Below are 17,904 nucleotides of genomic sequence, written 5' to 3'. Positions count from 1 at the left end.
AAGAGAAGCCATTTTTTTTCCCAGTAGATGACTAACACTGACAGCTTTATTTATTTATTTAACTTTCAAAGCACAGTCATTTTTAATGGATCTATAATTCAAAAGCTCTTTAATTAATTTTCTTCAAGCTTCCTAGAAACACAGATTTGGTTTTGTGCCTTGAAAAACAAGTCAGTCAAGTTCTAGACAAAAACCCCTTTTCAAAGTCAAAGCTATAAATGAAACCAAAATGAGATTTTATCAGGAATGCTGGTTGCAATTTCACCACATAAGCTGCTTCTACCATTATACAATCTTTTTAAGTTGCTTTTGTTTTTCCTCCCTGCCTTCAATCCATTTTTGTTTGCTATAATAAGAAAGAAACATCTCTTCCCTTATATTGCTTTTTGCCTCACCACATTATTGATTCTGCTTCCTGTGTCTTTTTTGTTACTTTTCTTTCTTCCGACTTATTTTATAAAGCTGTAAAGCGAGTGCTCCAAGGGAGAACAGCCCTGTCCCCCAGGAGACAGCTACACTGCCTACCAGCATGGGACTGAAATCAGGGCGGAAGCAACAGTGGAACTGGAGAAGGACCTTAAAGATGAGCTGACAGAGCTGCACTTTGCTCCTTCTGGACAGCTGTTTCACATCAAGCAGAACACCCTAAGAACTCATTTATTTATTTTAGACAACGATCCCTGGTCCATGTGCTTGAATATCTATTGAACTGAACGCTACATGGAGAAAGCACCCTCCTCATTTCTCTGGGGAACAAGTCTCAAGTGTTTGGATAACAGATGGTACATAAAGTAACCTACCTATGCCTTAGTACTGGGGCACGCAGGTCTTCCAGTCTGCATTTTTAACAGAATTATTAATTACAGTGCAGAGCGCTCCAGCAGAGCTTGGCCTCTTCCACCACACCAAGGCACTTCCTCGGGTCTCGGCTGGCCAAGGCAGGCACAAACACTGCGCTCCCCCGCTGCTCCCGCCAGAGATTATTCTCCTCGGAGAATAAACAGCAGCAGATCAAAATGCATGTCCTTAACCTAATCTATTGAATAGGTGAGGTTAAGTCGCTGATGGAGATGTATTTGCACTTAAATGTCCAACTGTACGGGAGAGGCCTGGGGCATCGGTGTATGAGCTAATTATTTGCTCTGCAAGAGCGTGATCTCTGCCACAGGAACAGGACAGAAAGCTGGAAGGAGAAGCCACAAGAAAGGCTAGTCTGCTCTGAATTCCTCCAAACACAAGATGGTTACAGGGAGATGCTGAAGCATCCAGGAACTGAGGGAATCACTCACAGAGGTGCAGGAAGGTGGATCCAGAACTTATGATGCAAATACTGGACCACGCTCCCTCCTCCCACAGTTCAGCACAGACACTGTTCTTCAAGGAACAGCTACATTTCCAAGCCTTCCTCATACACCTTTTTTCTCTAGGACACTACCTGTTTTATTACCAAGCCTAAATTCAAGATTAACTATAGTTGAAAGGTTCCTTACCGAATGTATGGGTGACTAAAGCAGACATACAGCACATATATGCAAAACTGGAGTAGTGCTTGCAAAGATTTGCATATCATTCATTAGACTTGATAAACCGATTTCTGCTCTCACAATTCACACCATAACCAGAATTCAAAGAATGCGAGCAAACAAGTTTTCAAGATACTAACAAGCACTTACATCTCAACTTATCTCTAAAAACTACGTAAGTGTATGCACAATTCATTTATGGGACCAGATGTTCTCCAAAAGACAAAAACATAGCTCATACTTTTAGGTCCATCAGTAGTTGCGGCATATGACTTATAAAGAGATTCATCCACAATGCAACATCGTGCGGTGTTCTTTGAAAAAGAAAAATGAGTTATATGAGCACTGGTGCAGCATGCATGATTAAGTTCTGTAGACTGGCAACAAATAAAACAAAGAATTAAAACAAAAGTGAACTTTTTATTCTATCTGACTAAATAATACGCATTTGTAGAAATACTGCAGCGAGTGCTGCCCGCAAATTTCATGCTTTGAGTGAAATTTAATTAACTTGAACTAGTAAAAATCCTGTGGGGTTATGTTATTTGTAAGCGAGAAAATAGGAGTCATGTCTGCATGACTGGGGATGGAAATTTGGCTAGCCTTGTTAAGTTACAGTTCCTCTTGAAAGGCACATAAATATTTATGTGAATTTGTGTGCTGACATTTGTTGCTGGACTTGAATATTCAAGTCACTACATATAACTTCTAAACCCACTGTCCTCATACACATGGTTCTTCCTCTATGCACATCCTGTTGCCACGATAATTTGGCTTGCATTTTCCTGACGACCTAACCTGTAGGGACAGGCAGGAAAAAGAGGTAAAGCACTATTCATTCACAGGTGATTTATGAACCTACGCGTGCTTCCTTTTGCAGCAGAAAGTTAACACATGCACACAAGAGAAATGTGCGTTTGCCTGTCTCTCACTGGAAGAAGCAGCTGGGGAAAAATAAAGTCCAACCCTGTATGCTGACTACCTTAAGGGCAGCTGGTTGCTGCCCCTCTCATTTCCAACACTGGCCCATCTGGTTTTCATGTTCTGCTAAGAGTAAGGACACAGCTGAGGAACAGGATAGATAAAACTCAGTAAGCCAACAGATTTAGCAGGATAGGCTCTATATGTATGACTTCTCTCTGATGCTCTCTGCAACAACTAGTTTCCTCCTAGGAAAAAATAATAATAATAAAAAAATTTTTAAAAAATGAAAGAAAATCTCAAGTGGGAGAGCTTTTACATCTCTGTCCCCAAACCACTTGCATTTCTCAGAGAAAAACAAACCACAACATACCTCCCAGGTCATGGAAGTATGGGATTAACCATAAACCCGTGACGGTATCAGACATGCACCAGTGCTATGATATTCCTGCACTATCAAACCCTTGTGACTGTGAGGTACATAGCCCTTTCCCGGCCAAAATAAGCAGAGTAGGTGGAGCTCAGGCACTGGGCAGGGCACAGTGTGAAGGCTTGAATTAACTGGTGAGAAGGAGCAGACCTGACGATGGCGGTGGAAGCGCTCTGCTCTCCTGCCAGGAGGACTCCTCAGCAGTACCAGCGAGCCCGGCTCTCAGGAGGGATGGCTGGCTGGCAGTGGCCCTGTGCTGGTGCACAGCGGCCAAAGGATTCTGCAAGACACAGACCACGCACGTCCCGACAGCGGCATCAGTCACTTTGGACAGGGCTTGCACGGATGCGTGCACACGCGTTATGCGAAGCTTTTGCTACCAACAACCCTCCACAATGCTGTAGGAAGGAAAAGCCATTTAGCAGCTGTCTTAAAACAAAGGGGGCGGGGGCGGGAAGCAGGGGGAACAGGTACCTTAAGGTTACAGTAAGGCCCTAACACCACTTCAGCCAAAAGTCAGTCAAAGAGTCAAAGAGCTGCAAAGTGGAAGGAAACTTCCTGGATTTAACTATACACCCATCTTAAACACCCCCCCTGTAGCTGGAAGCCATGGTTGTATGAGCAGCTGAGAAAATGCAAAGGAATTTGGAGGGGGAGGAGAGGAACCACCCCTGTTTCCTCTCAGTGGCAGTGACCTCCTAGCTGCACAACAGGGCTGAGCAGACCTGTGAGTCTATTTGCCATTGCTCAGACTAAAAAAATAAAATAAAATAAAAATCCGCTAAAATGTCATTACAATACTGAACAGTTACCGTTACAAGTATTTGCATGACAGAAGGTAAGATTTTGCATACTGAGTGTACCCAAACTGCTGGAGCTGGTTTGGAACAATTAAAGGACAGACACTGTAAATGGTAAATGCAAGCTGTGTTTTGAACCGGGGAAATTGCAAGTGTGCTCTAATCTCGTCTGATTGTCATCATCACATATGTAACAACTGCAGTGTTGCACCCTAATTGCATTCCCAATTGACCAGTTATACAGGAACTACCTCAAACGAAATTCATTCCTTAGGCTTTTTGGTCACATTGATAACACACAAGATTTTCAGCAACTGAAATGAAGAAACTGATGAAAATTTGATCCTGCTACAATGTCTGCATTAACCAAACATCTTCTAACCTCCCAAGGAGCTTTAGAAAGATCCTCCTTTCACTCCTCTTTGGCATACTTTAAGAGTTTGTATAAATTAATTTCAAACAGACTGCCTCAAATGGTATAGTTTTTCCAGGGTTCAGGACAGTATGTTAACAATGCTTCGAGGGCACCTCTGCTCCAGAAAACAGTTTTTAGGGGCTAAAATAAGGATGACAGCCCACGCCCTAATGGCAGACGCCGTGTGCCTAGAAGAGCTCATACCTGCTTTGACCGTCAGAAAAGGGAAGGAAATTCAGAGGAAGTGCTGAGGAGAAGGAGGCCAGCAGATTATATGAGGAGTCATAATTTGATTGTACTGAAGGAAGCAATGAAGAGCAAGGAAGATTTATACTTATAAGGAGAGTACTGTAATTCCAATAACCTTTTCCACTCTTGCATAAATTGAGCCCCCAGGCATTTGATAAAAGGCATGCACATTCCTCTTTTTTTTTTTTTTTTGGGCAGCTGGAGTGCTCCTACTTAATACTATTTTTTTAACAGTTCTTGCATAAAGCTAGTAAAAATACAGAATCACAGAATGGTAGGGGTTGGAAGGGACCTCTGGAGATCACCTAGTTCAACGCCCCTGCCACAGCAGGGCCGCCTAGAGCAGGTTGCACAGGAACGCGTCCAGGGGGGTTTGGAATGTCTCCAGAGACGGAGACTCCACCACCTCCCTGGGCAGCCTGTTCCAGTGCTCTGCCACCCTCAAAGTAAAGTTCCTCCTCATGTTTAGGTGGAACTTCCAATGCTCAAGTTTGTGCCTGTTACCTCTTGTCCTGTCCCCGGGCACCACTGAAAAGGGCCTGGCCCCATCCTCCTGACACCCACCCTTTAAGTATTTATAAGTGTTGATAAGGTCCCCCCTCAGCCGCCTTTTTTCCAGACTGAAGAGACCCAAATCCCTCAGCCTTTCCTCATAAGAGAGGCGTTCCAGTCCCCTAATCATCTTGGTAGCCTTTTGCTGTACCCTCTCCAGCAGTCCCCTGTCCCTCTTGAACCGGGGAGCCCAGAACTGGACACAGTACTCCAGGTGTGGCCTCACCAAGGCAGAGTAGAGGGGGAGGATGACCTCCCTCAACCTGCTGGCCACACTCTTCTTGACACACCCAAGGATGCCATTGCATCCAGCATACAGAGCTCTGTTTCCAGAAACTCACATCCCATCTCAATGTTAGAACAGCCCGTGGCTGCTCTTTAAGCAAAGATTTACCATTTATCAATTAATGGTCACTATAGGGTGAGCCAGTAAGGTTTTCGTTCAGTGGATCCCTCTGTGATCACTCCTACCAGATCTGCAGCAAGTGACTCAGAGCAAGGAAAGGCTGGTTACATAAACAGAAGGTAGGTGGCTTAACAACCTTGATCTTATCACAGACCTGTCAGCAGAGAGAACTGCACGTTACTGCAGAGCTTAAAGCACATGTCAACGCACTGAAAAGCAGTCAGATGTTTTCCACACCGTCCGATTTGGGAATGTGTTGCAGAGTTATTTATTGAGCCGGTTCAGATTACACAGAATAACTTCAGAGCCTGCACTTTGCAGTGTTTCACCTGCCTTGCCTAGCCAAGGCCATGCTTGCTGCTGAAGAGTCAGGAGAGGAAAATGGAGAGTAAATCAAGCAATTATATTGTTTAGACAATTCAAACTCCAAGGGAGGTGGGAATTATAAACTGGGATGCTCCAGGATCTGAGCCTATACACTTCCGGGAGGGAAGGGAAGAGAAGAAAAAAAAAAAACAAAACCAAAGAAAACGAGGGGAGGGGGTGAGATAAATCTCACCCATTATACTGACACCTGACGGGAAGCAAAATTATTTTACAAATCTGACATCATTACAGCCCAACACCCAGAGGCTTCCATGTTCTGTTTTGGCACTTGCTCATTCTTCAGCCTAGAGCAAGCTGTCTAAGCACGCCACTCTAGCTTTCCAGGATACATGTTCAAAAAAAATAAATATCTTAAGCAGCTGCATTTAACCTCTCTCAGATCAGTGCCTGTGCGATTTACAGGAGTAGCAGGTTAGATTGACCTAGCTGTAAATGAGAAAGATACATCACAGCTGGACGTCTCAACCAGTCTGGAAGCCTTTGCCAAGCTTCTCCAGGCTTTTGAAACACAACCTATGATTTTCAACAGCGTTTCTACCTTTTTTTCTCCTAACAGCATAAAAGGAAACAACGTGCCTACTCATCCTGCTACTACATATTGGAGGGGCACCCCTGCTTCCTCGCTCCAACCTGAGAGGATGTTGTCTCCCTTTCAGCAAAGCTATTTCCAGAGCCTATTTACTGGTTCATTCAAGTCTAGACTTTCTAATTTTGCAGCGTAATCTGTAGTTCAGTCACCCATGAAACTGCTGAACAGCCTGCAATTGTGTGCAAACCCGCGCCATGGCTTGCGCTGTCTGAGCTCAGGTACTGTCATTAGCAATGGCACACAGCACTTTAACGGGAGGCTCATTAAACCCACCAGGAGCATTTGCCAGAAAAATATGACTCTTCCCCCCCACCTTCCCTTCCCCCCTAAATAGTTTAATTAATATCATCATCCTAGCTTCGACTCCAGAAAGTGACAAAAGCAGGGACACCAGGGAGGAGACAGATATGGCAAAGGAAGTGATCAGCTGGAAGGGGAGGGAACCTGTGCTTGTTTTTACCCATTTAACTGGCCCTGCGTGGTACGGGGCCACGCTCCAGCTCTATCCCCCAGACTCGGGCACTGCATGGGATGCGATGCCCAGCAGAAAATCTCCCAGAGGAAGAGGACACAAGACCAGAGGGCGCATCCATCCCGCTGACAAGAGAGCACTTGGTCTTCTCTGGAGGGAAGGCGGATGGCTTCGCCCGCAGAGGGCTCGGGCAGCAGCACGTGAGAGGAGAGGGGGAGATCGGGGAGGGGGAACTCCTGCCCTCAGCCATGAGAGCTCTTGCATCAGCTTGTGCCGGCTCGTGAAAGCGAGCCCTAAGGAAGGGAAACCACACAGAGAAAGCCGCAGCATCTGGCCTTCTGCACAAACACACAGGAAAAGGCTGCCCCGGGGTCACAGCCGAGACTAAAGTGACCCAGAAGCAACACCCTCCCCACCCTCAAGATAATCAAATTTGCTTTCTCCCATGACTTCCACATTTGCCAAGTGTACTTTGCCCCACATGAGTTGCAACCAGCAAGCAGAGCTATTTGCGGCAAGAGTGGCACGCCTTGCCTGCTATAGGAGTCCACAGGCACCAGCTGAGGCATTATTCAGGCACAGGTGTCTCTGCTCGGGGCTCCCACACCTCTTCCCCTCACTCTCGGACAAAGCAAACTCCTCACAGGACCAGCCACAAGACTTTCCACCCCAATCGGTAAACTCAAACCTCCTTGTCTTCGGCTGGGCAGCAGGCTACAGCGCTGTGCATCCAAGCGTGCCGAGCCAGCAGCTGCAGGATGCCCGTCCTTCCTTCCTGAATGCGCACGCAGCAGCAAATACTGGGACAAAAGACACTCTGGTAAAAAAAAAAAAAAAAACAAAAAAAAAAACCCACAACTTTTCCCCTGCCATTTCTTAAACCACCTGTCCTCCTCCAGTCCCCAAGTTGACACTCTTTTCTATGTTTAACTGCCGGGCAGGCCATACATCCCCTTCCAACCATGGCAGCCAGAGTGCTCCTTAGCACCCCTCCACCATTTCTCTCTCTGGACATTTTGCCTCCACTCCCAGTGCTCTCCTCCAACAAGGGGCAGCCCATTTCCACAGAAATCTGCTCAGCAAACATAGCAAGGACCTAACCAGCATCTCACAGCAAATGGCTCCAGCTCCGTGCATCAGACCGTGGCATATCAGGAGCCTCCTGGGGAGAGCTTCCCAAGGACCTTGCTGGTGCCTCACCACACAAGAGGTGTACCAGCTGCTCAGGAGCACAGGAACCCATTGAAGGTTGGGTACAGGGCAGGAAAATGCTTCTGGAAGATGGTAAAACCACCCCCCACCTCCACATCAGCATGAAACAAAAGTCTTTCAAAGCTGTGCATGTTCGGTCAGTGGAGGAGGATTAACTGCCTTTCAGGCATTCTCCTAGATGAGCAATGACCCACAGCACCTGGGAGGAGAAAGCCCTGGGTCCACTCCTCTGCAGCAAGCACCATCACCTGCACCAGGCCTGTCTCTTCCTGCAGGTTCCCGAGAAATTTGACCCGGAACACTTTTTGCAACAGAACTACCACAGCTGCAGGAAAGCTTTTCGGTTTAACAAATCAACATCCAAAAGTGGTTTCTTTAGACAAGTCCCAAACGTCTCCAGGCAAGAGGCTGTACTTGGAGGCCACAAGATGCTAACTCATCGCAACACTGAGGAAAGCCCGCAGAGGGACACGGGCGGCTGGGAGTCAGTGCTGACCCTCCACAGAAGGCAAGGCTTGTCTCCGGGCTCACTCTGCACCTTAGGGCTGACAGGTAGGAAAGCAGCATTAGGCCATTAAGAAGAGTGTGGTTTGAACAGTGAGGGCAGCTCAGCCTTGGCAGCTCTGTGTTTTAAAGACAGCACTTCGGTGCTCTTCCCACTCCCAAAGCATCCAGGACTGTTATTTACAATTTCCCTTAGGCAGGCCATAAATCCCAGCACAACTAGCAAGCTCAACACAGTGTAAAAGGATCCTTGTGGCAGGCTAATTACTTTTGCAGGCTATGCAAGCCTATACAGTTTGTTTCTGCACAGCGTCTAGCACTTCAAACTTCCCACTTTCTATTGTTCTGCTCAGGGCAGCCAGCCGGGAATTCAGGGGCAACAAACCTCCAGGGGAAGAAATCAAGGCCACTAAGAGAAAGGGAAGAGGGGATAAGAAACAGAAGATGACTCCACAAAGGAGTGCAATGGCATGCTACAGATTGTAGCAGAAAGGGAAAGATAGTAAATCTAAATTGAGAGGAAGCCTAACGGATTGAGTACTAAGATCAAAACCAGCAACAACAACAAAACAAAAAACCCCCAACCCTGTTCCTCCCATTCTTTAAAGCTCTAGAGATTAATCCTCTCCCACAATGACAGCTTTTTTTGTTTGCTTAAATGGAAATATTTAATACAGAAAAATCCACTCCCCTCAGCACCCCAGCCAGAAGGTCAGAGGTACAGGTGCTGCATCTTTCACATCGTCCCAATTCCATAGGAGTGCACTGATGTTCAGGTTGCAGCTAATTGCACACAGATCTCTCCTAACACCTACAGACTCCATTCATGTATTGTCTATCCAGACAGCTGCCCATTTGCAATGGACACACGCATGCAGTAGTTATAGCAAACACTTGAATTACAACGAGAAAAAAAACCAAAACAGACTCAAATCCTTGCTCTGGATCAAGCAGAGTATAAACTAACCAGCATCTCCCATCTGCTGAATGAAAGCCTTGGCTGGCAAGCTACTGTCTGATCTAAGGTGACACGTGCGCTCTCTCACTCTGATCTCAGAAGGTCCATAATGAAACTTTTACTTAGATGGCATTTCCTCACAAAATCCCGTGGTGGCAATGACTCACTTAAAAGTAAAAAACCCTAACATGCTGCACTGGGCAGTGAAAAATCTCAAGAAGCCTGATTTCCAGCTGAATGTCATACTGGTAACGGCTGAAGCCCGCTCCCACAGGAACCACAGGTTAAAACACTTCCCAATAAAAGTGTGATGTCTTCACTGGTAGTTTTGTTTTTTGGTGAAAAAGTCTCAATACCGATTATATAATCAAAGGCAAGAGAAGAAACAAACATGTATCTTCTGTACCATATCAGCTATAATAAAGAAATACAATACAGAACAAACTTTTTTATACTCTAGTCAGGCTCTTTTCCCTTTGGTGCACACCAAAATCAAAACAAATACTGTGAAACTTAATGCTACAAAGCACTCCATGCAGAGTAAGGATATTATGCAAAATTTTGATGGGTTAGATACCATGTACAATAGGAAGTAAATAAAAATTTATGAAGATCTGCACAGCAACTCCCAGGATATGGTTAGATAATACTTTTCCAGGGTCAGAATAAAAAGAGAGAAATTCTGTGTTTTCCTTGGTTGGTGCAGGACTACCTATTAATTACAAACAGCCAGGGAAGCAGAAGCAGATGGAGCTCTCTGGAGCGTATCAAAGGGGTGCAGATTAGGCTGGCGGCATCCCTCATGTACTCTCCAAAGGCAAGGCCTCAGAAAGGAGTTTTGAAATGTTTTGGCTACAAGTTTACCAGTCACTCCAGATATGAGCATGTAGACTTTCCTTACAAGCTTTCGCCTAAGTTTCTCTCAGTGGGTTTTTTTTTCCTCCTCCCATGAAAACGACAAAAATCACAAAACCCAACAAAACAGTTATTGATAAAAGGACTTCAGGGTTTTCTCACATGTTTTTGCTATACTTTACAATCCTGACTCAGGAACATGGGATGTCTTGCTGTAAGTAACAGAGGAATTTCTGAAAAAGTGCTGAAATACAGACCGCTAGAGACAGTGAGAGTGGGGGGTGTCCTACTGAGCTCAATACTGCAAGGTGAAATCCACTCCCATTACACACTATAGCCACAACACAGATGACTTCTGGGTTTAAATAACAACAAGCAAACCCAAAACACTTTACAACTCTTCTAAAATGAGCTCGCAAACAGCTTCACAGACTGCTCTGTAGCAACCTAAAGAGACAGCTCCAAGTCCTTACCTCCTTAATAAAATTCAGGCTAAAGCCTTTTCAGACCCTACGATCCTAGTTTGACCTGTTTGGATTTAAGCGGGAAGCCGGAGAACAGGAAACCCTGCTCTCAACAAAGACACATTTGGATGGGCGATGAAGGCATACTCACGTAGTGCGTACAGGGAGAGGACTATTCCAGCCAGGCAAAACCCCTCAAAAAACCTGAGTGTGCTGAACATGGTCACATTCACTGAGAGTGCCACAGTCAGTCCAAATATCAAAATGAATATGACAGAGAAGAGCAGTACAGGCCGTCGACCAACCCTAAAAATAAGGAAACAGGGAGAAATGCTGTTAAAAGCTAAGTTGGACATAACGCTAGATGGACATAACACCTAACAGAGGGGAACAAATCATGCAATCCATTCTAAATATTACCATCCATTTTTAATGCTTGTTTCATTCTTATCAATTTTTTTTCTGCTTGCTAAACCCCAGATTCCTCCATCAGCTTTGCATTGTCAAATTCATTTCAGATGGGATTAAGCAAGGACAGCACATAATACATTACCACTTGATTTAAAAATCAGTCCCAAAACACCAAAGTTGAACAAGGAAACATCTAGGAACTACAGTAAGGCCATAAACAAATACCTTGGAGGTGAAAAAACTACTCAGAGTTTTCTGTAGTAGCACAGTAGAGTATATGGTATTACTTGTTATATATAGCATGGTATATTATTATTTCTCCACAGTATACAGCCACAGAGCTTACTGCAGAGCTCCCTTCTTCCCAACAGGCGTGTGCTTCTCAGACAACTCTGCAAGAGGAACAGGCTCAAAAACCTGTTTTCCTTGGCCCCGTTGTTGAGGGCAAGCCTAACAGACACAGCACAAGCATCGAACAGGGCTCGCGTCACTTCCCTGAGCCTTACAGAGCTGATAGTAATGCTCGCAGGAGAATGGTGGACTTCCAAATCCCTCCACCTCACATCCCCACCGCTGAGATCCGCAAAACCAGCCCGACTGGAGAACTAGGAAGAAACCGCTCCAAAAAATGATTACTGGCAACGTGGGTGTGAGGATTCGCAGTCCTCCTTTGCAGGCAGGCTTTGCAGCTGCAACCTGCAGTGGCACGTGTTGGTGCAGCGCCGACGAGGAGGAAGAGCTCTGCTGCCGCTGAACGTGGGGGCGCTTGTGCAGAGTTTGGCTCTTTTATGTCAAAGGAATAGGAGACTTTTACATCTCTTACTCAAATGCTTAGTGTTTATAATTTCCCTTCCCCCTCCCCCTCTTCCTGTGCAAGGAGAATGATACCGAGCACCAGGCTATTTTTAAGCAATAATTGGATCATTATGTGGAGATTTCCAAAATTTTTCAACTTGTCAACTCCCACAAATTTTCCAGTGGAACTGAGGATCCCTTTTAGTCAGCTCCATATGCCATTTCCACAAAGAATATATGAACTTGCTTTTCGTAGGCAGCTTTCACAGACCCAAAGCCGTCTGTCAGCTGCAAGCCAGCCATCAGGTTGAATGTCAGCACAATAAAGAGCATTTAAATCTCACAACTTAGTCCAGTTCCACATACTGAAGCGTTTCTATTCGATTATTTCAGCAGATTGTTACCAGCAGCTATAAGGTATATTGTATATGTGCATTCACAATTAATACTTTGGATTTTGCTTTACTTAAAATAGAACAAGATCAATAAAATACGTGGTAAAGCGTTGAAAAGGAGATATTGTTATAATTTTTGACATTTTTGGGAACCAGAAGAGTGTGCCAATACACGTGTTACTATTCACACTTTTTCGAAGTCACGCCTAAGAAGCTGATGTCATGGCTTCTCGCGTGAGGACAGGTTTATTATTTCAGCTGTAGCATCACCTGTGGGGCACCTCAAAGATTTTACTTGTTGGCATTAACCACTCAATGTTTTTAACATGGAAAGTTTTAAAAATTTTTCAATGTGAGAATTGAAGGCAGCAAGGTCAAAGGAGGCAGCTCGTAGCCAAGGTACAGACCCAGCCCACAAGAAGATGAGCTGCTGTTGGGCTCAGGGTGGGGACACAACATCACTGCCACGGTGATACGCGACGCACTGTGAACATGCTGGACATGGGGGCAGTTACTGCTATGTGTACACTCCAGATTTTGTATTTATGGAACACAAAGCACTTGGGCAGGGAGGGGAAGTACCTCACGTGAAACCTTGAATACAGGAAAAAAAAACCCTAAACAAACTACGAACTTTGTATTATCAGCGATCCGCGCAGATTTTCACAGCCCTATTTTCGTAATCGCCAAGCTGTAATTCACACTAATCAGTATTTGTGGAAGTGTTTTGTAGATGAAAGGCATTATGCAAACACTCAGAATTAGGAACTTAATTCTCGTCACAAGCCTGACCTGCCATTCCCTGATGTTGATTTAAAAAGACCTCATGCTTAGCATACATCAGTTCCCTTCTTCCCCACCTCCCACTCTCTTTACTTGAGGTTATCCGTCATTGGGATATAGAATTTCTTCTAACATAATACAACTTATGCAAATGAATTGTTGCCAGTAATGAAGAATCAGGAAATCCAAGACCCTCCTGGGCCTGTGAAAGCCAACTTGAGGCCAAATAAGCCCTGTGCTAAGAGACATCAGCAGCACCTCCTCCCAGACACAAAACGAGTCTACTTCCTCATCAAGATATGCAGCACATTCCTCAAAAATCAAAACTCCAGGGCAGCTATCAGCTGTATATTTGGTGATCCAGCAGTGTTCTGACAGGATGGTGTCTTAGAGTATAAAATAAAAAAAATCACCTTTTATATGTAGACAGAGTTCTGTCTAACATTACTTGGAAATTCTTGTGAGAAATTAAACCATACAACATCTCCCTGGTAAAACAGCCCCGGGATGCTATCTGCTGTCATCCAAACTATTCCAGAGAGAGATTTCTGTGCCACAAAAGTCTCAGCCTACACTGCATGCTATTATCTAGATCAAATGCTAAATTCTGCCTGCACAGGCAAATAACTAGGGATACAAGCAACCCCGGGCTTTTGAAGAATCTGCAATCTGCACAGTGTGATATGCAGATGCATCAAAAAGATACTAATATCATCAGAGTTGCACCACGGTGGGGAAGTGAATGGGTTTGAGGACAAGACCTACTCTTCCCATGCTCCTACGCATGTACCTTGCCACCCTGAGAAGACTAAGCTTTGCTCTTACTGCTGATCAAATTGCTCTTCCCACGCTATTCTTTGCAAGTTTTGGGATTTGAACGGGCACAAAGGTTCCATAGAGCACTAGAGCAGGTGCAGAGCAGGGGCAGTACTGGGCAGGGACCTACTGTCTTGAAGCTACCTGAACACCAAGTCTGCCTGCTCCAGAGGAAACCTTCCACAGAGACCTCAACAGCCTCTGTCCAGAGCAGGCAAAACTGCCAGCAACACTCTGCCTGTTGAACAAGTAACTTATTCAGGCATTGGACACAGTCGGTCTTCACAAGCCCGAACAAGTTTACAGACCTTCTTCCTATAGACTTTCCACACAGAGCTATCCAAGATGCACACCTACTGTGTTTTGAACACAGACCACTCAGTTTACTTAGCAAATGACCTTAAGACACTTCATGACTTTGCCACATACAACTTTGACAACTTTCTTTCAGAAAGGAAAAGCAAAGCCTCAGACCCTAGTGCTACAAAGAAACCAACACATCTTCTAATTATCTAAACTGGACAGTGGTATATAAGTGAAAGGAAAACAGATTTTGAAACTTTGTAACACTTTTATACATTATGCTGCTTAATCTCTGCTCTTGCTCGGGACCGACATCCTTTTTTTGTTGTTCTCTTTTTACAGGTACAATCCCCTTTGTATCTGTCTCTCCACACAACCCCCTGCCTTAGTGGAAGCTCAAGTTGTGATTAAATAGCTAAGTAAATCCCATTTAAGCTTTCTTTTACCAGCCCCAAATGCAATTGCTAAATGACAAAGACTACCCAGCGAAGGATCCCTGCTGGGTCAGTTACATCAGATGGCAATGATGGGGACCGAAGAGGAGCACGAGGACTGGGTTTGCTAGCAGCAAGCCTTGTCCTTTCTGGTGACCCACAAAAGGGCAAGGAGCTCACTTGTCCCTCCTCCAGGCACCAAGTTATCCTTTTTCTCCTTTGCACCACAGCTGGAAACCAGATTCTCCTTAAACTCGCTAAAAAAAAACACCAACAAACCAAACCTAATTTTTGTATCAGGGTAATTTTATGCTGCATTAGCTCAGCTAAGCAGCTTGCAGAGGGGTCCAACAAGCACACGTGGCAGCACAAAGTACACACTGGGGACAGAAATGGGTGGAAGAGCAGGATACTGCTCCTTTTGGTGGCAGAGAGCTAATAAATCTGCTTACTGCATTTCTCTCTTGAAGCCAGTGCCTTAGGCAACAAGTTGTTCACTTATTTGTGACTTATTTGTCAATTATAGCAGCATTTCCCTAACTTGGGTATAAGTCTGCTTTCTCCACACTGATTCCTTTTTAGGAAAACCGAGCAAGATCCCTCATTCATTTCCCCACTATACTTTCTCTGTGTTGTTAGAGCCCTGTTTCACTTTGGTATTTTAATCAAATTCAACTGTATTTCATCATGCGTGTTCCCTACTTCACTGAAAAGTCATGATTTTGCACTTGCCTAAAAACTTTGGACGACTATTCAAGAATTAAGACGCAGTTTTGCTACAAATGTTTTGAGTCAAATTACTGCACAGCTGCAGGGGGCCTTTTCTCTCCCAACAGACTGGTGAGTTGCTGAGGCTTTGTAAGATTTCCCTAATAGGCAACTGTTCTTCTTCCTTTCCTGTTTTAATGAATGGCAAAAGAGTTAACTTGGGGCCGTTTGAAGCACCAACGTTGGCAACTGTGCTGGAAGCCACTGAAATGACTGGGACAGCATCACAGAGCTATTGTTTCAGATGCTGCAAGTTTCCTTTGAAATCACTTAAGTCATGTCTTTAATTTTTACTCCCCTCTTTTGCACTACAAGACGCTTTCTGAACTCTCAGAATAACTGGGGTATCCAATAACGTTTTCACTACTGCAATTGAAGGGATTGCACTCTATGCTTTGCAATTGAATACCCCAATATTAACAGCACATCAGTCAGCGATTCCTTAACACTACATCAAAATGTTTGCTTAGCCAGAACTTTAAAAATAGAACAATGGAAAGGTTTGCAAAAAACAGCCTTCTAGGCCCTGAAAGATACTGTGTAAGCACAAGGTTGACATTACACTAGTCTTGTATTCAGTCAAATCAATGCCGCTTCCAATTTCTTTCGGCCCTATGTCTTGGTTAAAAAAAAAAAAAAAAGAGAGAAAAGCCTGAACCAAAGGCTTCATTTACATAATTAGAAAATACTTAATTCCGTACTAGCATTACAGCTGTAATAAATTGTGTCGTCAGGAAATAACTAAGTCAACTACCAGATAGCTTATTTTCATGTTATTTACCTTGATTTAAATTACTCAGTTCAAGCAATTAACAGTCTTGAACTGTTTATTCATCACACTTCTTTCAGAGCCTGAAAAATCATTATGCAAATGTTCTTCATGAATATAAAGTAGAAGAAAATCGAAACAATAATTAATATTTTATTATTATTTATTTATAGTTACATTAAAAGATTTTTCACTTACCAGTCAGCTATACATCCTGTTATTAAGTGGCCGAAGATTAATCCTACCAGTAGGGAAAATTTAGCAATGTGGACTTTCCAGGCAGAATCACAAACAAGATCCCACTGGAAGAAAAAAAGACAAATAAAATGAAATAAATTAGTTATTCTCAGCTGCGTTTAAACATACTAATCTTGGTGTAGAGTTTCTTCCAAATTGCTGTCCTAGTGTGAGTGCATGGAAACGGCAGAGGAAAGCTTTGCCCCTCAAGTAAAAAACCCAAATGCCAAGAAGCAAATTAAAGACTTGTTTACTTCAGTGAGTTTTATCAGGCCCTTAGTTATAAAATGACAATATCCAACGCTTAAGTCTCCCCCTCTCGAGGCCATGTGAGTTTAGACATTGGCAGTACTGATGTAGCTAGCATCTCACCATAGCAGCCCCAGAAACCTACCACCAGAGCCCTGGGAAGCCCACCGGCAGCGAGCACAAGAAATTTAGAGCAAGTTCCCCTATTGACCTCCTCAAGGTCACTCAGAAACACAGGTAAAAACAGTTACTTTGCCACATATCCCTGATGGTCATTAGCTCCAGGCTCCTACAAACAGGAGCTCCAGGCTCCCCTAGATAAAAGGTCGAGATGCTTTTGCTTTCAGAAAAGCATCGCAGTTCCCCAGGTGGTGGAAGGGGAAAAGACCAATTAATGGCACAACTCATCAAGACAAGTCCTGTCATGGAGCCAGACAGAGCAGCCAGAGATCCCAGCACAACCATGAGACTCCTTGGGACAACAGCCCCCACAGCGATATTTCACAGCTCAGAGAGGGGCTGAACCTACACACTAAAGCTATTCCTGATACAGAAATGACCCCTTCTGTCCAAATTAGGAGAAAATGGACCACTTCAGGCACGCTGTCATTAGGGCACTGCCTTATTCCCATGAGAAAGATGGGAAGAGCAAGGTTTCTAGTGAGGCTTCCCTAAACTCCAAGACATTTTCCTCTGAGACATTAGACTGAGGCCCAGGAGAGCCAGGCTGCATTCCTGGCTTTAGTCCAACATCCTCTTTGCCCTCAGACAAGTAACTTAATCTCTCTTATGTGTAAAGTGTGGATAGTACTATTATATCCTTGAATAAATGTAGGAAGATATGTTTGTTCGTGGTTTGTGAAGTGTTCAAATATTGATGGTAATGGGAGCCATGCACGTTTCATGAAAAATAAGTACAGCTAACGTTGGAGAGTCAGATAACTCCAGAACTGAAACTTTGCAGAACAAATGGCTGCTTGTGTGCAATGCAATAGTAGCAGCCCTCCTGACACCAGTAACTGAAGTTTCATGGCCAAAAACGCAAAGTAAAAGTATGCAATTAATTTTTAAAAGTCAGAAGCAACTTCAAAAGAAAGCTTCCCTTAAAAAGAGTTCAATTAGGTGCGCTGCACTTCTAAGCATTATCATGACGCGCAGCCCTTCCACAAATAATGCTAGGTCTGAGTCAGCCCTCTGGTTCAACATC

The 17,904-nt window shown here is 44.3% G+C and overlaps 1 protein-coding gene across 3 annotated transcripts in view; it reads right to left on the bottom strand.

The window, feature by feature from the left end:
- SLC22A23 (solute carrier family 22 member 23) overlaps window positions 1–17,904 on the bottom strand; it is a 116,637-nt gene that overhangs the window by 82,044 nt on the left and 16,689 nt on the right. For all 3 annotated transcript variants that reach the window (XR_010069949.1, XM_063325990.1, XM_063325991.1), the window contains exons 2-3: window positions 16,410–16,513; window positions 10,889–11,043 (exon numbers count right to left, since the gene is read on the bottom strand). Coding sequence is in view for 2 of the 3 variants with exons in the window: in XM_063325990.1 (XP_063182060.1) it covers window positions 10,889–11,043; window positions 16,410–16,513 (259 nt within the window). In the remaining variant the exon portion in view is untranslated. The remainder of the gene's footprint in view (window positions 1–10,888; window positions 11,044–16,409; window positions 16,514–17,904) is intronic.

Source organism: Chroicocephalus ridibundus, chromosome 2, assembly GCF_963924245.1.
Source record: "Chroicocephalus ridibundus chromosome 2, bChrRid1.1, whole genome shotgun sequence".
In the NCBI taxonomy this organism is placed as follows: Eukaryota; Metazoa; Chordata; class Aves; order Charadriiformes; family Laridae; genus Chroicocephalus; species Chroicocephalus ridibundus.
This window is presented reverse-complemented; position numbering and strand designations above follow the sequence as displayed.